General features: G+C 31.2%; 1 protein-coding gene across 2 annotated transcripts in view; it reads right to left on the reverse strand.

The window, feature by feature from the left end:
• Positions 1–27,260, reverse strand: part of LOC140436986 (RIMS-binding protein 2-like) — a 404,098-nt gene that overhangs the window by 119,690 nt on the left and 257,148 nt on the right. For both annotated transcript variants that reach the window (XM_072526193.1, XM_072526194.1), the window contains 3 exons: positions 10,815–11,032; positions 5,213–5,633; positions 2,711–3,072 (listed from right to left, as the gene is read on the reverse strand). In XM_072526193.1, the coding sequence (XP_072382294.1) occupies positions 2,711–3,072; positions 5,213–5,633; positions 10,815–11,032 (1,001 nt within the window). The remainder of the gene's footprint in view (positions 1–2,710; positions 3,073–5,212; positions 5,634–10,814; positions 11,033–27,260) is intronic.

The following is a 27,260-nucleotide window of genomic DNA, read 5'->3' on the forward strand; positions in this document are numbered from 1 at the left end:
TAAGCGGATACACAGACGCACTATACGTGAAATCAAATCTTAACTGTCTTTTTCCTGATATTTATTTATATTTTATTATTAATTGAATATTTCAATTGAATATTTATAGGTCAGTCCGAAGTAAGCAATATCTAATGTATTAAAATATTATCGTGCTAATGTACTGTACCGGCTATACTGTATCATGTTTTTATCGTTATTAGTGTTCTCTGGCACTTGATATCCGCTTGTACTCGCCTCGTTTTTATTTGGGGGGTTTAATCGACTTGCTAGAACTGCTAACGACATCTGATAAATCTTAAGAGCTACTGTGGTTTACTTCTTCTTATTGGGTGATCAAACTTGGTACAAAGGCAGCTTCATTTATATGTAGCGTCTAATCTAAACGGATAAATTCCGGTGGCTGCAAAATCAGATGTCCTAAACCGTCAAAGCGATTAATTAAACTTAATTACAGATATTAATAAAAACGTTAGACCTGGGGCGAGAATTCGCATCACCCGGTATTAGGAAGGTTAATCATATTTACCGATTAATTAATTCATAAAAAACACAGAATTCAGAGCAGAATTCCTTAAAAGGTAAAATTTCATATTTTTTCTTAGGTCTTCTTTCGACGATGGTTAATTTTCATAAAGCTGATAAATTTTCATTTATCAGCTATACGGAAAACAATATATCATACATATTCAGTGAATAACTTACCAACTTTAAATAAACTTTTGAGTGAATTAAGAAACAAAGAAATAATTCCCGAGTGTCACAAAACTACTTTTTTTGAGGTTTTTAAAATCTAATGGTTTTATGTTTAAAACAGTGAATAAACGGCAGGCAATTATGGAATCTAGCCGTTTAATAAAGTGGAGGTTCGATTATCTGGAGAGTCCAAGGTCTTTTAGGAGTGAAGGGAAGAACTTGTATTATTTGGGTGAAACTTGGCTCGACACTCACGATATAGTTAAAAAATGTTGGACCGATAGTAGTAAAAATTGCGTCACCAATGTTCCTCCCTCTAGAGGTAAGAGAATTTATATTTTACATTGTGGGGGAGAATTAGGATGGGTAGAAGATGCTTTATTACTCTATGCTAAGAGTGTAAGTGATTGTCGCTTAGATTATCATCAAGATATGGACAGTACTTTGTTTGAAAAGTGGTTTGAGCAGCAATTACTACCTAAATTAAAAAGAAATAGCGTTATTATTTTGGATAATGCTCCGTATCATTGTAGACTAAAGAGTAAAATTCCAAACGCTAATTTAAACAAAGCTGAATTTCAAGAATTTTTATCAAAACATGAAACATATTTTATGGATTCCTACACAAAAAAAAACAAATTTTTAGATCTATTAAAATTAGTTAAATGTGAAAAAAATTATGTTATCGACAGGCTAGCTGAGAATTATGGCCATAAAGTATTAAGATTTCCTCCTAACTCTTGTGTACTGAATCCAATAGAATTGTTGTGGTCTCAATTAAAAAGTAATGTGAGGAAAAATAATAATTCTCCTAAATCATTTTTGACTGTTATAGATTTAATTAAGACCGAATGTAATAATATTACAGCAGATAGTCCGACAAGTCCGACCCTGTATACCACTATGCCTAGATGAAATATCTTGCAACGAACAGTACAAGTTGACTAAGTGCATTTTCGCAACCTACAATTGAGAAGTTTTCTCCGTGCTCGGGTGTGGTTGAATGTATCCGTTTTGCTTCCCTTTAAAAAACAATTTGTTGCTTATGGTTTTTCAATCTGCATTCTTTTTCGTCCATATTCTAAATATATGCCAGGTTTGTAAATGGGTTTAGCTTTTCTATAATATCTCTAAATGTATGAAAGGAGTCATCGATGATTGTTTTATTCATTTTTTGGGCTCGAGCCATATTCAATTTTTGAGCTTTTACGCAGAATAGAACACAAGTTGCTCATAGACAAAGGCACTTGCAACTGTTGCCACCTTTCTTGCGGCATCGATACTATCTGTGATATAGAGAGTGGCAGTATTAGGAACAGTGGCAATATTTAGCGCACCTACCTAAGAAAAATATGGAGATTGGACATAAAGAGTGACAATTCCAAAACACACAACAACCAAGTGGTGAGAGGCAATTAAGCTACTTTCTTCCAAGATAAATTTCTCAAAGAACCTTTAATCTCTTTCGAAAAATTCTGGAGAAGATAAATAATAATAAAAATAAGTATTTTTTACATAATAGAATATGTGAAAAAAAAACTATTTGGAAAAGATGTTTAGATTTATACAAGGCAGATTAACAACATATGCAATTAATAAGGTAGCTGATGAAAAATATAAAAATAAAAAACAACCTTTCATATGATATTTACTGATCTTGAGAAAGCATATAATAAAGTTTCTCGAGAGGTGCTGTAACGGATACTTAACAAGAAATGATTTATCGGTATATATACGAGGATGTATATGTGAGGATAACAGAATAATAAATTTCATTAAAAACTGAATTGCATTAGGTCTCAGTACCCTACTGCGTAGATCAGTGCTTAGATGGGTTTTTGTTTTCTCTTAGCTACTAACATTGAACGCATTTACTAATATCAATAACTAATATCAATACTATTAACTAACTTAAATACTGTTAAATAGCTTACAGTATTATCGTAGTACATTAAATTTGTCCATTAATCTCTGATCTAAATAGTGATTAGAGTCACAAGTGTATTATCCTCACCTGTTGTCCAGTTTGCTGTTGCTGCTGTCTTGGCATTTGCTGACGAAGATGAGCTGGCATCACGGCAGAATGTGGCTGTTGTCTAGACTTAACAGCACCTCCTCGTAAAACGCTAAGCGGTATAGGAGTCGGTACACTGTCTGCTGACTGACTGTCTCTTGCCTTAGTGCGCACTGTGACATGTTTAGGGTTTAAACCTAGCAACTTACTGATATCAATTAGCGCGTGATCACCAGTAGGACTATCTACATCTGTGACCTTCTTTCCGTCGGCGTATACTGCGTAACCTGTTATGACAGAACCAGGGTGGTGTGGGTTGAGAATTGGATGCCAGGTCACCAATAGCGTCCCGTCTTGTGGTCCTAGAAAAATATTTATTATGATACATTTATATATTACTGATAATGGCGATTTATGCTACTTGAATTTGTTAAAAACTGATTACAATCCGATTGTTTACGAAAACTTTGTGTCAGATGATCGGCAAACTAAGAACGACCACTTTTGGCCTGAACAAGTGATAATTATAAATATAATAAAAAAGAGAAAAAGAATATGGAAACACTAATAGTTCAGATTAGTAATTATTAAACAGATATAGCAGATATGCATTTATAGCAAATCAATTCCCATCTAAAATTGTAACCACAGTGTCGTTTATCAAGTTGTTGTCGAATTATTTGACTTCTAAAAAAAGATACATTCAATTATGCACAACCATTTAACTTTTAATGTCAATATCTTGCGAACTTACACAGGAAACCTTTCAGGAAGGTCCAAAAGGCCTACCATAGACGTGGCCCTTCGGTCACCCAGCTGGCAAGAAGAAGAACATTTATTTTGCTAATTAGACAGCTGAGTGACCAAACACTCATTAAAAACTAAATTGCATTAGGTCTCAATACCCTACTGCGTAGATCAGTGCTTAGATGGGTTTTTGTTTTCCCTTAGCTACGAGCGGCGAGACACCGATATATGTCGATGGCTCGCTATCTGGATCATACATAGGAGACATGAATCTTCAAGTAAAGTCACTCAAAGGCAATAAAGCTCTACAAGCTACCCCTAAAATTAGGTGGCTTAACTACACAAGGTAAAGGAAGATACTTCCTTACTTAGGGCATCTAAAGTAAACATTAGTACAGCCTCTCCTTTACTTAAATGTCTGCGAAGGGGAAGGATGGAGGATATCTTGGGTGTAAAATCCACTCCAACGCATCGTTACTGTTTTAATCTTCAGACGTGTATGTTCCACTATTCATCGGAACGCACATGTATCTGTAGTAGCTAGGTTGTACGCTTGGTATGGTATCGATATAAAAAGGCATGTAAGTTTGTCTTGAAACGCCTCATGCGATTTTTCTAAGTTTTTTTATGTGAAATTCCTTATTGAAGATGTGACCATAAGTATGACCTCCCCCCCCCTCCCCAAAAAAAATGTAAAATAATTTAACCATCACCTTAAGCTTAATCTGAATGCTTAAAGATAACTCAAACTGAATAAGAAGAAAACATACAATAAATAAACTAACATACTAACAAATATATAAAATATTTATATAATAAATAAGTAAAATATGATTATGTTCTCCTCAAGAAATTGCCTCTACATTGATGTGTGGAAAGGCAATTTTCCTACAAACACTGTCCTGGAATAATCAAGCTAATAGTATATTTACTTTGGGCCACTTTCTTTGTAATATTATTGGTTAAGTAACTTTAATCGGGAACCTGACGATGGGTTCGAAATTGTAGATTCTGAAACCGGTCGTCCGGGATACAATAAAACCAATTGTAAATAAGTTTTTTTTCTTTCCTTACCTATTTATTTACACTGAAACTTACCTAATAAAAGAAAAAATCACAGGATTTATATAAATCTGACAGATAAGTCCTAAAATCGTTGTATAATGTATCAGTGTTTGTATGAACTATTAAAGACATATATCAAAACAACAAGATGGAAGTCAGAATACATGAACAACTATCAGAACCTATAGACAAGACAGGGGAGTACAACAGGAGTATCCATTAACTTCTATCCACTTTGAGGTCAACAAAGGAAAAAGACACAGAATGAGAACAAAGAAGTCAAAATACTCTGTTATACAGATGACACAATATTGCTAGGTCAGTATAAAGATAGTCTACAGATCCAACATAAAAGCAAAAGAATTTGTTATGACAGAGTGGTCAAAATAGCAAGAGAGAAATCACGAAACAGTAGACGTCTCGCCCGATTGTGCAAAAGATGGAGTGACAACCTTCTATAGCAGTATTAGTCTGGCAATGAACAAGAAGAATTTTTATAGTTAGGAAAAACAAAAAATAGACAAGATTAGTAAAGATGAACTGGGACTAGAAATAATGATTCTAACTTTATCAGCAAACACAATACTTCAAAAAACCAAATTACTATATTTACATTGTAAATACATTTATACAACCTACTTAAAATAATTAATATTCTCTAAATAATTAATATTTTTATGATGTAGGTACCTGGTTCAACCAAAATATCACTGGGGGGATCGGGTAAACCTTTAGGTAACGTTCTAAAGTCAGTGTGAGCAGCAGCAGGCATCGGTAATTCTTCGGCTAAGTTGGCTACATTCTGTGCAGTTCTGTGATGCTTCGCTCTCACTGTGACTCTGTATTGAGTATTCGGTGCGAGGCCGGTGATTGTGTGACGATAAACTCCAGGTTTGACTGTTCTTACTTCGACATTGTTAACACAAACTACATGTTGATGATTGGAGTTGGCTGGTAACCAACTGATGACAGCGGACGTCGACGTTATATTTGAAGCTCTTACTGCGCTTGGACCCAGCGAATGAGTGTCTCTGCCAATTATCATCGTGCATGCAGCGTCTCTGGATGTTCTGCGATTAGCTGTCACTGATCTGACACTGATCCGATGCGGCTAGAATAAAAATACAAACGAGATAATACAAATACTAGCTTTCGGAATTGTTTTATTCCTTTTTCAAGACACTGTAATTACAAGAATGTGTAAATATTTACAATATATCACAAATTGTCATTGTCACAAATATATATTTATATAAAGCTATGACACTCAACATTAATAATACACATATAAAATATATCATATAAAATAATGAACAAAATACATTTTAAAATTTAGTTAATGATAGTAAAACTTCGTTTGTGACATCTTTTAATGGTGTATTTTAATTGATCCATAGAAAACAGAAAAAAAAAACAAAAATGGTATGATTAAAATGTAATTAGGTGTTCTTCATGTTTTATTAATGGAAGTAGTATATTAAACCTGTCTTGATGGTATGCAACATGTTTTTCATGCAGGTGTATTATGGTGTGTATATGTAAACGTAAATCTTTATTTTATTTTTGATGTTTTGTCAGTAAATAACAATAAATGTTGCTCAGTTTATCTATGTCAGACTTATTATTTATACAAGACGTATTGGATTTTATGAAACACATTTCCAAGAAAACACGTGTTCTGTTCTCTATGGATCAGTTAAAGCACACCAATAAAAGATGTCACAAACGAAGTTTTACTATCAATAACTAAATTTTAAAATATATATTGTTTATTATTTAATATAAATACTTTAAAACTGTAAAGAAACATGACATGAGAAAACTGAAATGTAGCGAAGTAAAAGAAATAGTCAGCAAAACATTAAATAGAAAATTTAAAGAAATCGATAATACAACGGAAAGCACAGAAGATAAGATAGAATCCCTTAAGAAAACAATAGACGACATTAAAGACAATTTTATGAAGAACGAAGAAGGTAAGAATAAGACATGGATGACGACAGAGATTCTGCAACTAATGGAAGAAAGAAGGAAAAACAAGAACGATAACTCCATGTATAAAACATTACAGCGAGAGATACAGAGAAAGATCAGAGAAGCCAAACAGAAAGAACTGGAAAAAAAATGCCAAGAAATCGAAATTCTCCAAAGTAAATACGACGACTTCAACGTGCATAAGAAGGTAAGAGAAATTACAGGTAAATGTAAAAACAGAAGAATAAGTAAACTTGTTAATGACAATGGAGAGATAATCGTGGACAAAGAGAGTATCAATGATACCTGGAAAAATTACATAAGAAATTTATTTTTTGATGAGAGAGAGAACCAGCCCCCAATACCTACGGAAACAGGACCACCTATACTAGTGGCAGAAATAAGAGCAGCCATAATATCACTAAAAGAAGGTAGAGCTCCAGGACCAGACGGAGTACAATCTGAATTTCTTAAACTTCTTGATGATGAATCTTTAAGAGTACTATGTAAAATCTTCAATAATATCTATGACACAGGCAATATCCCAAAAGATTGGCTACTTTCAGAATTTATTACCTTACCAAAGAAACAGGGAGCAAAAAAGTGCGGAGAATATAGGCTAATAAGTCTAATGAGCCATACATTAAAACTTTTTCTTAAAATTATACATCGTAGAATATACAAGCTATGCGAAGAGAGAATACAAGACACACAGTTTGGATTCATGAAAGGCGTAGGTACAAGAGATGCACTGTTTAGTCTACAAGTATTATTTCAAAGATGCAGAGATATGACTTGCGATATTTACACCTGCTTTGTGGACTACCAAAAAGCATTTGATACAGTTCAACACCAAAAAATGATGGATATTCTAACAAAAGCCCAAATGGATGATAAAGATCGGCGTATAATACAAAATTTATACTGGAACCAATCAGCCACAATAAGAACGAATTTTGGAGGTGAACCAACGGAAATGATTAAGATTCTACGAGGCGTTAGACAAGGTTGTATACTTTCACCTATATTATTTAATCTATATTCAGAGGAAATATTTAGTGAAGCCTTGGAAAAATGCGAACATGGAATACTTCTAGATGGAGAACGCCTAAACAACATCCGTTATGCAGACGACACCGTTATTTTTGCAGACAGTTTGAACAGTTTACAGCAACTAATAAACAAAGTAAATGAAGTAAGTGAAAGATTTGGACTTCAAGTAAATATAACAAAAACTAAATTTATGATCATCAGCAAAAATAAAGTTAGAGACGCTCAACTACTTATCAATAATACACCAGTGGACCGAGTAAAACAGTATAACTATCTTGGAACAACAGTAAATGAACAATGGGATCACTCACAGGAAATAAAATGTAGAATAGAGAAGGCTAGGAGTGCATTCAATAACATGGCCAAACTCTTTAAAAGTCACAATCTTAATCCGGAGATAAAAGTAAGGCTCCTACGATGTTATATCTTCTCAATATTGTATTACGGAGTTGAATCCTGGACACTAACTGAAGCAATGGAGAAAAAACTTGAAGCCTTCGAGATGTGGCTATACAGGCGAATTCTAAGGATATCATGGACAGACAAGATAACCAACGAGACCGTATTACGAAGAGTGGGCAAAGAAAGAGAGGTGATGTATACCATTAAAAGGAGAAAGTTGGAATATCTCGGACATATAATGAGAAACAGCACTAAATACAGATTACTGAAGGTAATCCTACAGGGTAAAGTATTCGGAAAGCGAGGAATTGGGAGAAGGAGAATATCATGGTTGAAGAACCTGAGGAAATGGTTCTCCACAACAACAACGAATCTATTTAAAGCATCAGTCAATAAAATAATTATAGCCAGAATGATTGCCAATATTCGGAACGAATAGGCACTGAAAGAAGAAGATTATTTAATATGTTATATTTTATATGTGTGTTTTTATGGTTGAGTGTAATAGCTTTATATAAATAATCTCAACGACTAGTAAGTTACACTGACAATTTGTGATATATTGTAAATATTTACACATTCTTCTAATTACAGTGTCTTGAAAAAGGAATAAAACAATTCCGAAAGCTAGATAAAAAGTCAAAAGAGTGTTTCTGTGTTTCTGTAACATCCCGGCAAAACTTTCTGACTGCAGCCCTAATAAACTGTGTTGTTTGTTTATATCGACAGTCAATAATAGCCACTATGTCTTGTATATGTTATATATAGCTATAGTTATATATATTATATATATAGCTAGTTATATATATTTAGCTGATATATAGATATATATATATATATATATATATATATATATATATATATATATATATATATATATATATATATATATATATATATATATATATATATATCAGCTAAAGATTGCATATAGCCTACATTTTTGGTTTCTTAACTAATTGTTAGGTCAATGTGTAAAGGAAAACTGATTAAAATTTGTGGTTTATATAATTCGACCTCCAAAAATAAATAATATAGTTAAAAGATAGTATTAAGTAATTAGTGTAAATCGAAAACTTTCACCAGCTATCTAATGCTATCTTGTAGAGATATTTAGATAGCTTAGATGTATATAGCAGTTATATCCAGCAATAATGAAGTGGTTTAAAGATATTTCAACTTTCAAAGAACGAAAAAAGTATTAAAATATCCTATTGCTATTAAGAATTTAAGATACTCTAACGATGCGGTATAGAGGAAGTCCAAGAGATAATGACTATCATTAATAGGGTGGGAGGGGAGTAAAGACTTCATATCAAAATCGCAAATACCAAGTTGATGATAATTAGTAGACAGTTTCATATAAAAGCTCAGCTAAAAATAAATAATTAAGCCATATACCGAGTTAAAAAATTTAAATACCTTGTAGTTACCTTGAATAGCAAATGCGAGTGGGACGTAGAAGTGAAGAAAAAATAACAATGTCTAAAACTGCCTTCGGTAAACTCAATAACTATCTACCCTACATAAAGTTCCTTGAACCTTTAAATTTGTGTCTTAAAATATGATGTATGGAGGTAAGACCTGGTCATTTAAAGTAAGATCTCTGGATAGTATGACAACTTCCGAAATATGGTGTATTAAAAAGTTGCTAAAAATTCCATGGGTAGACTACATTACAAATGAAAAGATCTTTAAAAGAGTTTATATTTAAAGAAAAATATTAGATCTTGTTAAACAGCGAAAGATTTTATACTTGAGCTATAGTCTAAGAAATGACAAATATAGGCTATTAAATATTATCTGAAAGAGCAAAATTTAAGGTTGGGTGGACCTGATCGCAATTACTATTCATGGTTCCGACACACAAAACACTGGTGCGGCATACCTTATAGAACATTGTTCAGAAAAAAGAAAAAGCGATTTCTATGCAGTCGGGAACCAGCATGAACGCCTATACGCGTATGGCACCAAAAATAAAGAAAATATTTTACATACAAATATTGCACAATATTTAAGCAAATACATATAACTTATTTGTGGATAGTAGGCTATAAAAGAAAACTAGCAGCGATGACACAGATCATGAAATAATTAGCAACCTGTATTATGGCCAAACAGCTTAATTTATCGAAGACGTTGTGATAAAGGGAGGTAATATCCAGTAGTACATCTAAACACTCCAACTTTTTATTATCTACTCAGTAGATATATTTAAAGCAGCCCTGGAAAACATCGATGAGAGTTGACTAATAAATTGAAAACGTTTGAATAATTTCAGATATGTAGACGATATATTAATTTTCGCAGATAGTATGGAAGGCCTTAAGATACTAGTTATTAACAGAACTAGTTAATAACTGAAACGGATCAATAATACACTATCAACTGTAACACAAAAAAAATATTTTGTGATTGTTAGTAAAAACCATACACCGTCATAACAGATAATAAACATTCTGTGAAAACATTTATTTGGGTACCAGTACAAACAATTAGTGGAATCATTCAAAAGAAAATTAAACAGGAGAGGGAAGGCGAGATCAGCGCTTGTTAAAATGAGCAATATTTTTAAGGGGTAAAATCTTGTACACTAACTGAAGCATCATTGAAACGACTGGCCACTTTTGAGATAAGGTGCTACTGAATAAGTAAGTTCTTCAGGATGGATCGTGTATAAAACAGTGAAGTCATGATCATACTCTGCTAGGGACGTAAAATTGTCAACTATAAAAAAAGTGCAAGTTAGAAAATATGGGTCACATAATAAGAAACCAGCAGCGGCTATAGACTTCTGTCACTTATATTGCAAGAAAAGTTATAAGCATATAGTGTTGTATAAGTATGAATAAGTCTAACTTACCCTATTACTCTCTACACCTTCCACCAAAGCTCTGGTTCTCTCAGTGGCCTTTATCGTGGCTTTCAGTACACCATCCACATATACGTGATAGCTCTCAATCTGGTTACCTGGACCGATGCCATCAGGAGCCGTCCACGAGATGAGTACACTCTTATTTAGTTGCCGCTCCAGGGTTAGCTGTCTCGGAGCCGGCACTAACACCGAGAAGAAAAGGTCAGCTGTAGGTCAAATCTAGGTCAGTCTAAAGCTAATGGTTTAACACTCGTACCCAAAGTTCGGAAGGTCGTTTTTGGATTATAATTTAGTCAGCTGTAGACTATTTTTTAAAGAAAATACTTGGAAAAAACAACAAAAAACGTTATTAACATTAACTAATTAAGATATATTGAATGTTGTGGCTGTAATGTTAAGACAGCCAACATTGTTATTAAGAGTATCCTTAACATAAAATCCAAAAATATTTGTGACATATGAATTCTTAATTAATTACTATTTAAATGGGAATAAGCCACAATTAAAGGTTAAAATACGTTTATTGACGTTTCAATTTCCACTTCGGAAATCGTTCTCAAAATACAAACATTAGTAAATTAAACAAATTTTGTTTTTTGTTACTTAGTGAAAAATTCTTCTAATAATTTAATTTTATCTGACTCATCTATATTGACAATTCAGACATACATTATACATTTTAAAGTAGACGACTTTAAAATGATATTGCCAATATTGTTGAGTTGCGTTCCTGGGACGACTTTACTTATAAGATAGTTCATTCAATTACATGAAATCAACTTGAGAATATTCGTCAGAAAAGATCATAACATGTAATTCGTCTTTAAAAAGACAAATACATACCATGATGACAGAATGATGAAAATTCTCCTGTTAGTGATTCCATAGTAAATTATGAGGGAAAAACCAGAAAAAAACCTCATAATACTATCCCGACATGGTAAGTATTTGATCGTGCATTTAGTTTACCTTCAATAAACACCAAATTCCGATTTTATATGTTTGTTATTTAAAAAAACATAAATGATGTATTCTCTATATGTTACTGACTTACCAATACTGGTATTTTCCTTTTAATAACTCTCTTTCAATATGGGTAACCAGATCCTACTACATTCTGCCGAGGAATTCGCGACACAATTGGCATATATGAGAGCATTCGCGTCTCATTTAGCATAATTAGAGCCGCTTCTTTGATTTTTCTCTTTTTACCATCCGTTTCTTTTAGGACTATTTTTGAAATATATTAAACTATATTAAAAATAGAGAATTTGATAGATCTCAAATATGTAAACACGCATGGGAGAATGAACATAGGGTTCAATGGAATGATTCAAATATAGTCCTAAAAGAAACAAATGGTAAAAAGAGAAAAATCAAAGAAGCGGCTCTAATTATGCTAAATGACACCAATTGTGTCGCGAATTCCTCGGCAGAATATAGTAGGATCTGGTTACCCATATTGAAAGAGGAAGTTATTAAAAGGAAAATACCAGTATTGGTAAGTCAGTAACATATAGAGAATCCATCATTTATGTTTTTTTAAATAACAAACATATAAAATCGGAATTTGGTGTTTATTGAAGGTAAACTAAATGCACGATCAAATACTTACCATGTCAGGATAGTATTATGAGATTTTTTTCTGGTATTTCCCTCATAATTTACTATGGAATCACTAACAGGAGAATTTTACTGTCATCATGGTATGTATTTGTCTTTTTAAAGACGAATTACATGGTATGATCTTTTCTGACGGATATCCTCAAGTTAAAGTTGATTTCATGTAATCGAATGAACTATCTTATAAGTAAAGTCGTCCCAGGAACGCAACTCAACAATATTGGCAATATCTTTTTAAAGTCGTCTACTTTAAAATGTATAATGTATGTCTGAATTGTCAATATAGATGAGTCAGATAAAATTAAATTATTAGAAGAATTTTTCACTAAGTAACAAAAAACAAAATTTGTTTAATTTACTAATGTTTGTATTTTGAGAACGATTTCCGAAGTGGAAATTGAAACGTCAATAAACGTATTTTAACCTTTAATTGTGGCTTATTCCCATTTAAATAGTAATTAATTTAAAATGCCACAAGAAAATAGCTTCAGAACAATGAATTCTTAAATTACATTTTTCTCTAACTGAGCACTACAATTATTAAGGTAAATATCAGGAAATTATCTTCACGATAAAACATAATTTGAATATCGTGTAATGTTATTCGTCATTTGATTACTCGATGATCATACTTTGAACGTTTAAAGAATTTTTATGCTCTTTTATTTTGTAGTAAAGATTATGTTACGTTTGACGTATAAATGATAAATTAATATATTTACAATGTACTTATTATGCAATTGTAAGATTATAATATTAGACGTACTTTTTATTCTCTGCTATGTTTAACAAAAATAATTAAGGATAATAAACGAACATAACGATATTATAATGGTATGGGCACTTTGCTTATTACAATGGTATACAACAAGAGAGAGGGGGCGTGAGTGCACATCCGATATCGTATGGTGTATTTCAATTTGTGGTAACTGTCTCTATAGATATAATTTTTTACTAGCTCTTATGATACATTCGTAAATACCGTAAAAATTACTAAAAGGGGGGTCATGAGTTGTAAATACATGAGGGAGGCACTTGACTGTAAACGACGCTTTACGACAAAGGCGAGGGGGTATCAAAAATCACGTAAAAAAATATTTTTTACGACGTTGCTTATGGATGTTCCCGTACACAAGGCAAGGTGGCAAGTTCTCAATCCAGCTTATAAACTTAAACACTGTTTTGAAAGAAGTTCTTCATTTTGGATGTTTATCATTCGCAGTTTATCTTAATTTTAATTAACCGAATTTATACCATTAACCAATGCAAAATAGTGGTCAAAAATATACAGTACAAAGCAGATGGGTTGAGCACTTGGATGCATCACCAAGCCCAAAAAATAACACCCACGTAGAACCTCTTTCAATATTGGAAGTGAGAGATGCAGTGACCCGCCTTAAAAATAAGAAGTCCCCAGGAGTGGACTGCATCCCTGCAAAACTCATCAAACATAGATGTAACCGCATTATGCATCAACTTTACAGCATAATAGTCACAGCAAAATAGACTGGGGAAGGTTAGGCTTAACTACGGCTGTAGCACCACTGATGATGATGATCCCGACAGAACAACACGATATAAAAAAAAGGAGAATTCTATGGGAAGTTAGAAAAAATGTATGAACATTCTCCGGGACATGACCTCAAGATTATACTTGGCGACATGAATGTACAAAAGAATAATTTTCAAGAAGAATCGGCAAACACTCACTATGTCAAAATACCAATGAAAACGGGGAATTAATAATAAATTTTGCCGGTAGCAAAAAGGTAATTATAAGCTCGACATCTTTTACATACCTGGATATACACAAAGTAAAGCAAACAATAATCGTGCTAGGTGGAACAGCCACTAATAAAATTAATTATGTATTAATAGGCGAAATTACCGCCACTAACATCCCAGCTATAAAAAGCAAAAGAGGAGCACGTTGTGAATCTGATTACTTATTAGTACAGATAAAATATAAATGTAGGACCTCCAAAAATAGTTAAATAGGAAAATAGGGTGAAAAAACGACAGAACACTGCAAAACTGAGACAACGAAAGGCCATCCTAGGTAGAAGTACGAGACAGAAATATTATTAACACGGATAAACACAAACACCCTAGACATTAAGAAACATGTTAAAGAATTAAAAACAAAAATGGTAATCGTGGCAATAAAGACCGTATGCAAAAAGAAGAAAAAAAAGCATAATGGTACAATAAAGGGAAAGGTAATGGTATATTTCCAAGGTCCTTGATGATTTGTCGGTACCGCCGCAATATTTTCATATAGTTTTGCTGTGATTCATGTCCCAGCTGCAATTTTTACTTATTTCCTTATCCTCATCTGTTAAGCTCTAGAGAGACGTAGAGAGACGGTTGTAGTGTAGATAGCTGTTATTTGTCCACTAAGTATGTTGATTGTCAAATATACAGAAATGTTGATGTTCATTTATAGCCAATCATACAAAATTTGTAACTTAAAAAGAATGTAATCAAGAGAATTTTGAAGAAAAATAAGTATTTTGAAGACTTTATCAAACCGTACTTCAATGACGGAACGCGAATATAGAAAAAAACAGTAGATAAAGGTACTGAGTTACAAACTACGTTAGAAATAAATAATTTTTAAAATTTTTCAGTTTTACTAGTAGACTGACAACTTGGCACCTTACTCCAGTAATATTTTGTATTTTTCTGCTCGTGATTTGCAGACTATTTCATTCTGTTTTATTAGCGATTGCGTTTAGTGCTCTTATTGTTAGTTTACTTTAGCTTTTATTGATAGATAATAAATATTTTATTAATACAATCCACGACAAAAACTATCCAATGCCTTTTCCAATATATTTAAATAATGGGTGTCTTCTTGGACATTTTTCTTATTTGCATAGGTCAAAAAATTTTAATAATTAAATTTTATCTGAGTAATTTATAGTGAAAATTCGGACATATACTATGCATTTTAAAGTAGATGACTTTAAAATGATATTGTCAATAGTTGCTATTCTAAGCGATTTTATTGGAAGATAGTTTGTTCGATTATGTAAAATTAATTTTCAATTAAAAATACCCATCATTAAAATCATTGCATGCAAAAAAAGGTTTTTTTCCTGGTTTTTTTTTTCTCCTGTTTTACTATGGGATCACTAAGAGGAGAATTTTATTGTCATCATTGCTTGTGGTTGTCTTCTTATACAAATCACATGCTATCATTTTTCTAATGGGTATTCTTAAGTTAAAGTTGATTTCATGTAATCTAATGAAGTATATTCCAATAAAGTTGTCCCAGGAAGACAATTCAAAAATAGTGACAATATCGTTTTAAAATCATCTACTTTAAAATTTATAATATGTGTCTAAATAGTCAATATGAACGGGTCAGATAAAATTAAATTATTAGATTTTTTTTACAAAGCAACAAAAACAAAATTTTTTTCTTTTGTGTATTGGGGATGATTTCAGAAGTGGAAATCGAAACTGGAAAATTTAAGCTCAAATAGTACATTTCTCTCTCTATCTCTTTTTTCTAAAAGTGATACTTGCTTACTTAGTAAATGGTAATCGTTTTAAAAATTATGGGGAATATTAGGATATAAAAGTTATTTAAATAATTTATTATCTCAAAAAATTATTAGAATCTAGTGGTGAAGTGTGAACCTATTTTTCAGGTTTTAAAAAACGTGCAGCAGAACAACAAGCGTGAAAATCATATTAAAATGTGCTGTGAATACGATCGTGGATTATAAAAATATAATGGTGTCCGAAGTAAACAAACTATATTTCTATATTATGTTTAAGACATTTCTACAAATTCCATGCAGATATAATTAATTTAACATAGGCTTTATTAAATATTTGTATATTGTAACCTGTAGCAACCTGTAAAAAAGCACCGTAGCAGTGGTTTTCTATAATAATGATATTGATTAAAAACTACATAATATCAAACAAGTCTATGTATAATAGATAAGAGTATTAAGATTCTATTATTTTTTTTGAAAAATGATTGATACTGTAGTATGATATATTTTTTTTATATATTTGGATAAATTTTAACAACATAATTAATTAAAATAACTTCTTTAGAAACAGACATCACTTCTTAAGAAAAAATATGTCCACATGTAGTGGACATAAAACATGTGGACATTCAAATAAAAATATTCTGAAATAAAAATGTTTCCTTCCCTGTCTTGATCCCCCAGAGGGAGTGTAGTGATCGTCGTGATGTCGTGTATGGTCCATCTCCACAGATCTCTGCCTCTGGTCATTTTTATTTTAATTCGTGCGGTAAATCCATGTTATTGGGGATCTTTCTCGTGGAAGTGACCTTTCGGCCTTCTGTCTTTCCTTAATGATAAGTCTCTTCATATTTTATGTATCTGATATCATAAAATATCCAATTTTAATTTAGTCAAACTTTGCTGGAAACTTTTTACTGATCTTAAAACCGATTCTATGGCCGGTTTACTGAATTCGTAATATTCTTCTATAACAGAACACTTAGGTATCGTCTATCATTCTCTTTTCTGAGTGTCTTAGTTTTTAAGATTCGCAGCCGCATATTTGTGGTATTGGTGTTTGTAATATTGGAAATATTAAACAGATGACCAATCTCATTTGGAGGTTTATTGAAATTTGATTGTCTTTTTATATTTTGGTCATCTTTCCCATAGCGAAATTGGCTAGATCACATCTACATTTTATTTCTACCTGAAACGTCCCTGTGTTTGTGATCAATAATTCCAGATACAGATATGAGTTTAAAACAACAAACGGATCAATTTTGATTAATGATTTTTTGACCATTTATTGAGATGCTCTTTTACATCATTTAACGGTTTCTCTATCCTAGTAGTATGATATCCGCGCCTCTGGTAATCTTCTCTGTTTATTGTCAGGGTTCCTATGTGGTCTTTGACTGCGTAAGTTTTGCGTTTGAAGTTTCTTCATTATTTATTTTATTTTTATTAACATCTCTCGGTTGGTTATTTTAATTGTGGTAACATTGTTGTTTGTTAGCTGGTATCTAAGTTTTATTTCTTTGTGTAGATTTCTCAAACTAGTTTATTTGGCTTTCGGTGTGTACTCGACTGTAAAAAATTTCTCGTATTCTTAATAATTTTAAATATTTTGTCTCTTATCTAGTGTTTCCGTTTAATATAATTGTTAGTATTTAACAAACTTATTGGTGTTCTTGTTACCCAATATTTGAATGCTTATCATATTTCTTAGAGGGTACCAGTAAGAATAGAATATAATTTAAGTAGTTTAAGCTTTATTTTAGTTTAAAAGAATATAATCCGATCCGCATATTGCTCCGGGGCCCAAGCGGTCTCTTCTGTCGTTTCTTTCACATATTCCGAATTTTTCAAATATGTCTAGGCCATTATTCTCTGCGATATTGCAGACTTTTTCGTAAAAGTCGCCGCAAATTAGGTAAAGCTTAATTAATCTAATAAATCTAGTAAAACTAACAATGTGCGGTAGAGTCATTTAGACCGTGAGAAATTTAAAACTTTAGTTTAATACTGTTTTATCGCCATGAGAAACAGATACTCAACTTCTTTCCCCCACTAACTACATGAGTTGGTTTTTTAATTATAGTAAATCCATAACGTAACTGTGAGTGGTTAAAATATAAGAATACGTTTATATTAAGCTCATCTTTATTCCCAATGGCTACTTCAAATTCTTTAAAAGAAGCTAATAATATGTGGGCTAATGAAACTTGAAACATGAAAATTAAACAAATTCAAAATAGGCAATAGTTTTGTTTACCGATGAGTAGCGATAATGTCTTCAACCAGGCTGAGATATCCTGATAGTTTAATAAGGGGCTGAACAAATTCTCTTCTTTTTTAAAAACGCAACTTCATACCTAAAACTATTTTGGCCAAAGTTTTCTTTATGAGACGCCTCATAAGCTACAATGGAAAATCTTACAGCCCTTTTAATGTATGTGTACTACATATATATATATATATATATATATATACGTTCAAATTATCGGGTATAGTGATCTATAATAAAAATCTTTCTTTTTTCTAAATTACTCAATATTTCGCTATAGTTATAGGACACTGGACAGTTAAGTAACATATATTGTAACATATTGAACAAAATTTATAAATATTAAAAATAGCCAACATTCATCTTAATAACAACTAACCTTAATAATTCATCAAATAAATATTATTCTTCTAACTTTTCTTTTATTGTTATTTTTATTTTTACATTTGAAATAATTTTAATTTTTCATCGTATAGCTGTAACGAACGTGCTTAAGACAATTTATTCTTGACATTCAATATTTCAAATACTTCAATGTCAGTTTTTATTTGCGAAATCTTTTAAATTCTGTAAGTGTTTTAAAATTTATTTGTACGCCATTTTTTGTAATGTTCAAATTGTTTTTAGTTTACTCCGGAGGAAGCTTTTAAATAAATAGCGAAATATTGAGTAATTTAGAAAAAAGAAAGATTTTTATTATAGACCACTATACCCGATAATTTGAACGTATTTATAAATTATTTTTTGGTCGAAATAATCACTTCTAATATATATATATATATATATATATATATATATATATATATATATATATATATATATATATATATATATATATATATGTATGTATATATATATACGTATATATATATACATATATATATCCTATATTTATATATATATATATATATATATATATATATATATATATATATATATATATATATATATATATATTACAGACTCTATTCTATTCCTATATACTTGGAGAAGTTGATCATCCGAATATTATTTTTCTCATTTACTTCTTATGCCACTACACTCGTTAATAGATATTGAAATAGATCATTAAATTGATATATTAATTAAATGTGGATATATTACTACTGAAAAATATGGCACGCGCTAAAATATAAAATTTAGCTTCTTCAATAAAGGAATAAAATAATTATATTTATGACCAATATTAAACATACGTTACACAAATATTTTTTTTATGAACTCACCTTATGAAAGTCTTTTTAAATAATAAGTTTGTATTAAAATATACGTTTCCCAATATAAATAAATTGCAAAATAATATTGGTTCCAGAGGATTGTGCGAGTGACGACAATGATACAGTTTTCAGGATTTGACAGGTTTTACAATTTAGAAGGTTCTTTTAAAAATAATAAAGAATATATATTGGAAACTATTAATTCAACAAGAAGTTATTGTTACCAAATATTTACGCAGCAATTCTAGCGAGCTTTTAGCAAAATGTAAGATTCCATGTATTTAAAAAATATTTAAACACATTTAAAAATTTAAACAATTTAAAAATTTACTCGAACACATAGAGATAACTGTGTAATGATACCAGGACTAGAACGTCAAAACATAAAGAAATTATTTGTTTCTTGATACGTGAATCATCCACTAAATATGATATATCTGCAAAGCATCTAAAAGAAATAAATTTGAACTAACTCTTATAACAAATTTCCGTTGTATTTACTTAAACCTTATAACATAATGTCGTCAAATAATTTGAGTAAAAGGTGCAGAAATAAGTAGATAAACAGACAAAATATAAAATTAAACGGACAAAACAATAATTGTTATTAGAACAACGTAAGCACGTAGGAAAAATAAAAAAAAACAATAAGTTTTAAAATATGGACCTTGTAAGTAAAGTACATTGGGGTAATATTATAGCGATCATTGACTACGTTAGTGGTAGCCAAACGCACTAATGGAAAAATATGAGGTTTAAAACCACACATGTTATATTAAAGTTATAACACTGTGATAAAATCAACAATTACATATGTATCAGTAATAAGTTGACCAAAAATGCAGCAAATAAGTGCCAACCTCAAATTAAGCATAGTGCAAAGACCGGCTTGCTTTGGAATCACAAGAGTTCCGATGGACACAGCAACAGCAGCTTTGGAGGCTCTACTGCACCTTCCTTTTCTACCTAAGATGATAAGGGGGGAGGCGAGAATGTAATATTATAAAAAATTCGTTCGTAATACGGAAAACAATTTATATGCAACAAAGACCTTACATTCGAATAAAGAATGCCAGTGATGCTATTTATTTTCGGTACTATTATATGAAATATAAAGCTGAACAGTTAAATAAAAATAAAGTCATTTGATATGTCGTGTTGGCTTTCCTTATAGTTAACCCTTGCTTCTTCAACCCCGAATGGGTATTAGGTTTCTGAGTGCAGACGTATCACTATTATCTTTCACTACACAGTCTAGGAAGACAAGGGGAATCCACTTGGGTATTAAAACGTAAAATCGACTATATCATTATTTAGAGCTGTGGTATAAAAAGCCATTACGAAATTTACCATATCTGAACATGCAATAAGTAAACAAAGATGTAAGATGCTTAGATTGATAATACACAAAAAGAGAAATAAAGTAGAGAACTTTGAAAGGGAGTTTCCATGGTTGAAAATTTTAAGAGACTAGATTAAATGTCTGAGTTTTCTGGTCTGTTGCAAATAAACGAAAAATAGTGATAATAATATCCAACAAAATCTACACTGTGGTTTAATCTGTCATGCATCAGTAAAGTGAAAACTTTTCAAATATATGTATATGTTAAATTTATCCTCTTCTTACGTTAAATAAAACTACCTATGCCACAAAATGCAGCAAATAAGTGCCAACCTCAAATTAAGCATAGTGCAAAGACCGGCTTGCTTTGGAATCACAAGAGTTCCGATGGACACAGCAACAGCAGCTTTGGAGGCTCTACTGCACCTTCCTTTTCTACCTAAGATGATAAGGGGGGAGGCGAGAATGTAATATTATAGACTGTGGAAATCATAAGCAACCTACTGGCTAGATCAGAATTTAGCAATATCAAAAATGAAATTAGTAATACCGAATGGATGATAATTTCTGACCATATAGTACCCATATGTAGCCTTAAAATAAACTTTTAAGAGGGCATTTACAACCGACAGGTATAGGGCAAAAGACATGGTGTACTGGGTGCACAGATATGTCTAAAAGTCTAAAAATGCAGCATGGTTGGGTGTAGGATTATTCAGTAGTAGTGAAAATGTAAATATTTCTATTCTACTAGCGAAATTCCAAATATTTAATATTCCAAATTAACACGAGGCTATTGGAGCATTTATAAGCTCTAAGGTGAACTTAAGGCTAATGTTGGAATGCTGAAAATAACTCAACAGACTAATGGAATCTAATAATGTCACACTAATATGGTTTAAGATCACCGGAGAATACACGGCAATGAAAGAGCTGATGAACTTTGATGGTAAAAAGCCTGTATACGAACAAAACATAACTCTTAATAGAAACGTACACCCGGTAAAGCACATGGCAAAATGTGTATTGGACCGACATGTGCTTATACGGCTAAAGTAGTGAAGTACTGTGTACTTCAGCCGTATAAGCACATGTGAAGCACTGTGTAAAATAAGTGGGAATTAGATCACAGTTATTTTAGGACTTCCTTACTAAAAATGCACCAGTCAAAGGAAAACTGCATGCAATAGGGGTGTTTCATAGAAACATAAGCTGCGCCAAAAGCATATAGTACCCATTAGCTAGACCTGTACAAGCACGTACAAGGATCCACAATTCTGGAATGGGTATCAAGAATAATTGGAAGGTACATAAGACAGACCAGTTTTAACAGACGGCTTCCAAAAAAATACTTCGGGTAAACAAAAATTTGAAAAGAGGATTTGAAGATAGTTAGTTTGAATTAAGAAACAAGAAGAAAGTTATTGTTCTGCACTAAATATAACAGCTCAAATAAAAACTTGTCTTAATTTTGTAAGTAGCACTTTTAGTTAAACATGATGGTTGAATATGACTATAACACAGTGATTATGGCAAGCTCAAGCAAACAAATTGAAGTGTTGCTAAAAAGAACCAATACTTTCAACTAAAAGAAATTGATAAATAGAATAATAATAAATAATAAAATACTAAGAAAGAGTAATGTAAAAAATACCTTTTATACTTAAATGAATGTTAAACCTAAATAAAAAGTTAAAAGAATTGGAGAGTTTAGAAGGCACACACTATGTACGGCACTATAAAACTTGGAACTGACGTCGACAAACTAAAACTCTGCAGAAAATAGATCAAAGAGATATTCGAAGATAAAAGAGGAAAATTAACTTGCATATACTTCGAAGAAAAAGTAATATCTGCAGAAATGTTGAAAAAATAATAATATTAGCACAGAGAATCAATGATCATTGCACCATTAATCTGTATCTCACACACAAAGACTCACATTATCCATGGAACATATTGTGTACAAATTTTAAACAAAGTTGAAGCCCATATGTCTTTCTGTAGCCTTTTAGTTATCTAGAAAGGATCTATCAGTTTGTTTCAGACTCGTACATCCACTTCTGTGTGAGTCATGGTGGTTTAAAGTCATTTTTCCAATTTCTTTGGTATCCCAAATTCTTACAACAATTAAAAAACCTAGTTTGTCTCTATGTAACCTTAAAATTGTAGCGAACCTTTATTAAAAGCTACAAGCCAAGACATTCACTAATAAATACACATGAGGTAAAACCGAAATTAGAAAAATGTAAAGACTAAAACTGCGTATTGTTATCAGTCCTCTTTAACGTGTGCTCAACAGAAATCTTTAGATAAACTCTCAAAGGTGTAAGAGCTAAATAATAAACACAAAGAAAACTAAATTTATGATGTCAAAAACCCAAAGCAATGGTGAATTAGTGAGAGCTGACGATAGGATTAACAATAATTTATCACACAAACGATCACTCCAAATTTTATTAAACTTATTTAAAGAAATGTACTTTGTACAAGGAACCTAAAACTGGACGAAAAGTTAGGCTGCCAAGATGTTATATTTTTTCGAGCATACTCTAGCAAATTAAGGATTAGATCCTGAACAGCTTATTAATAAGCTGGAAGCATAACAACTGTGAGTACGTAAATGAAATTAGAAAATATCATGTACAAAGGACGTAACAAATAATCAAATCACGAGAAGAATAAATAATAATAAATACCTACAAAAATTTAAATACCTGTGTACCTTAACTTCTAAAAATAATAATAAAGCAGTAGAAATATCATTGGTATTGAAAACAACAAAAAATTCGTTCGTAATACGGAAAACAATTTATATGCAACAAAGACCTTACATTCGAATAAAGAATGCCAGTGATGCTATTTATTTTCGGTACTATTATATGAAATATAAAGCTGAACAGTTAAATAAAAATAAAGTCATTTGATATGTCGTGTTGGCTTTCCTTATAGTTAACCCTTGCTTCTTCAACTCCGAATGGGTATTAGGTTTCTGAGTGCAGACGTATCACTATTATCTTTCACTACACAGTCTAGGAAGACAAGGGGAATCCACTTGGGTATTAAAACGTAAAATCGACTATATCATTATTTAGAGCTGTGGTATAAAAAGCCATTACGAAATTTACCATATCTGAACATGCAATAAGTAAACAAAGATGTAAGATGCTTAGATTGATAATACACAAAAAGAGAAATAAAGTAGCGAACTTTGAAAGGGAGTTTCCATGGTTGAAAATTTTAAGAGACTAGATTAAATGTCTGAGTTTTCTGGTCTGTTGCAAATAAACGAAAAATAGTGATAATAATATCCAACAAAATCTACACTGTGGTTTAATCTGTCATGCATCAGTAAAGTGAAAACTTTTCAAATATATGTATATGTTAAATTTATCCTCTACTTACGTTAAATAAAACTACCTATGCCACAAAATGACGTATCATTAAGGCTTTTCAGTAAAGTTAATTTATTAAACTCGTTAATCTATTTCTGCGACTTGTATTATCCCAAACATTTTTTATTGTAGATTTTATTATTAAAGAACGAAATTTTAAACATCTCGTAATTTTAAGATGATAGCTTAAAAACAAATTAACATGTGCCCGTAATTAACGAGCAAGGCATAAGAACTATACTTTGATCAGATTCACATAATCTTCGAAAAAGCAAAATGTTGCTCAGATCTTTATAAAACGTAGATAAAACTAAAACAATGTCAAAAACTCGACGATTACCTAGCAGATATCTAATAATAGTTATCTATAAATTATTCAAAGCCGCATCAAACTATTTTTTTCTAAAATTTTAAGCTCAGTCGAAACCGAATGCATCAAAGCCAATTCCAAACAAAAGTTTCGTAAGCCATCTATAAAAAATTGTATGTGTGAAAACTCTACTATTTCTCTATAAGACGAGCCACCAAAGACTGCCCTAAACTTAAAAAAATATGCAATCAAATTCATTCTTAAAACGTTTTAAACTTGGTAAAAAATCGTGCTGTAAAAAATCAAAAATATATGATAGCACCACCATACAAACCAGAACTGTGTCTAATGTATGTATGTATGTGTATGTAAATACTCTATTGTGAAAAATATATGCGTGTGTGTTTAATATTCTATACAAAAGCTATTTGGTATTAACCATATCGTTCTTTTATAATGAAGAAAATAGATATTACCACTTTCAATTGTTACTAAAAACAACTGTGTTATTTTAATAACGTTTTAAATGTGCATATAATGTGTATCAGAATGTTTTTAGCAGTGTTGGAAAACTACTTAGCTATTTTTAAAATTTAATTGAACGGATTTGTATCAGAGACAGGTCTACTGGATTAAGAAAAATTGTGGTGAATGAATGAAGTAGTCAGTTAAGTAATATATATTATAAAGGGGATTTATCTTATAGACTGATGATAAAAGATATATACAATACATGAATATATTACCTAATATAAAATGATAGTAATGTCTAAAATATTCACTTCACATTTTCTCAGTACCAGGAATGTTAGACTACCTATATATATATATATATATATATATATATATATATATATATATATATATATATATATATATATATATATATATATATATATATATATATATATATATATATATATATATATATATATATATATTATCACACATTTTTAGTCAATACAGATATTAGGTACTTATATTAAATACATCTTAACACTCCCTGTGTTAAGATGTATTTAATAATTCGATAAATGTTTTAGTGTTGAACTATTGTTCTCTTTTATAAAGTTACAAAGGAAATGAATAGCATCCATTTACTGTAAATATTAATGGTGCGTCATAATTTTTTTTTAATGACATATCAAGCGATATAAAAAAAACTATTTCTTGATAATAAAATGAAATAAAAAAAAATTAACAGACAAAATGAAAGACCAATCAATTAAATTAGCATAGTATTGGTCTATTAATATTCGTTACATTTAAGAATTGATTTTATTGTATTTTATTCTATTTTATTTTATTTTATTCTATTTTATTGTATTTGAATAAATTTTTTTATTTAATTTAGTTTATTTTTTTTATTCAATTTTATTCCATTTAATTCCATTTTATTTTAGTTTATTCTATTTTATTTTATTTTAATTTTATTTTATTTTATTTTATTTTATTTTATTCTATTTTATTCATAGTAAAAACAAACAGTCAATGGCCACCTACATGTGATTCTTGCCACTGAATAAAGACTCTTCAGTTGGTCCACTGAATCTACTCCCGATTTTGTTTGATTGTAAAAAGTAACTACTGCTGGTTTGCAAGCTTCACCACTTTCCTCGTCAATTTCGTCATATTCTTGGAGGGTTGACAAAAGCAGGACATTTTAATCTTTTTTTTGGGACGTACGAAACTAATAAACATTCACGACCAAAAACAAATAAACTGCTACGAATTGGCCTTTCTTTAGTTGCAACAAATATTTCAGGAATTTCACGTTTGTTTTTTCTAATTGTCCCAACTAAAGTTATTTTTTTCTTTTTTAATTATTCGGCCAAAGGAACTGACGTGAACCAGTTATCACAGGTTAAATTTCGTCCTGAATTCATAATGGGTTCACACAATCGTTTCACCACACTGGCTGGACTGTTGTCAATACAAAATGGACCATCAGGCTGCTTTCCTGCATAAATCTCCATTTTCACAGTATAAAATACACGACTCTCAGCCAAGGCAAATATTTGTATCCCGTATTTGTTTGGTTTACTCGGGATATATTGCCTGAAACTGCACCTTCCACGGAAACCCTCCAGCATTTCGTCAATAGTACAGTTCTCACTAGGCGTGTAGCAGGCTTGGCATCTTTCTATAAATTTCTCAAATATATTTCTTATTGGAGCTAGCTTATCAATTAATTTTCGTTCAGCTCTTGTGTGAATATTATCAAAACGTAGTGCTCGAAGCAATAAATAGAAACTTTTCAGGGGCATTACCATTTTGAATAACTCTGGTGCTGTAGAATCGTTGCTCCATAGGTCATTTAGGTTGGTGTGTCGGGATTTTAATACTCCTGCCATGTACAATAATCCAAACACTGCTTTTATTTCATCACAGTCAGTATCTAAAACATCTCGTTCGCGTGTATAGTTGCCTCTAATTTTCTCTAGGTACAAATTTGTGCCCGTCACAATTTCTTCAATGTTATCATCTGTTATGAGCAGGTTCCAACTTTCATATGGAGTTTTAGCATCCTTTGCCGCATGTTTTACTGCCGGTAGTTTGCTAATAATATTGTGCTGTCGAATACGGCTAGTTTTTCGATCATGGTAAACTTTCCAAATGGTTTTTTTGTTTCTGCCAATATATTTGGGACCATCTTTAGACCAAAACATTGAAATAGTATTTTTATCATCGGCCAAAAACTCTGAGTCTGTCTCATGATTAGAACTGACTTATACTGAATCTATGTCGCTTTCTTCATCGTCC

This window comes from Diabrotica undecimpunctata, chromosome 3 (assembly GCF_040954645.1).
Source record: "Diabrotica undecimpunctata isolate CICGRU chromosome 3, icDiaUnde3, whole genome shotgun sequence".
NCBI lineage: Eukaryota > Metazoa > Arthropoda > Insecta > Coleoptera > Chrysomelidae > Diabrotica > Diabrotica undecimpunctata.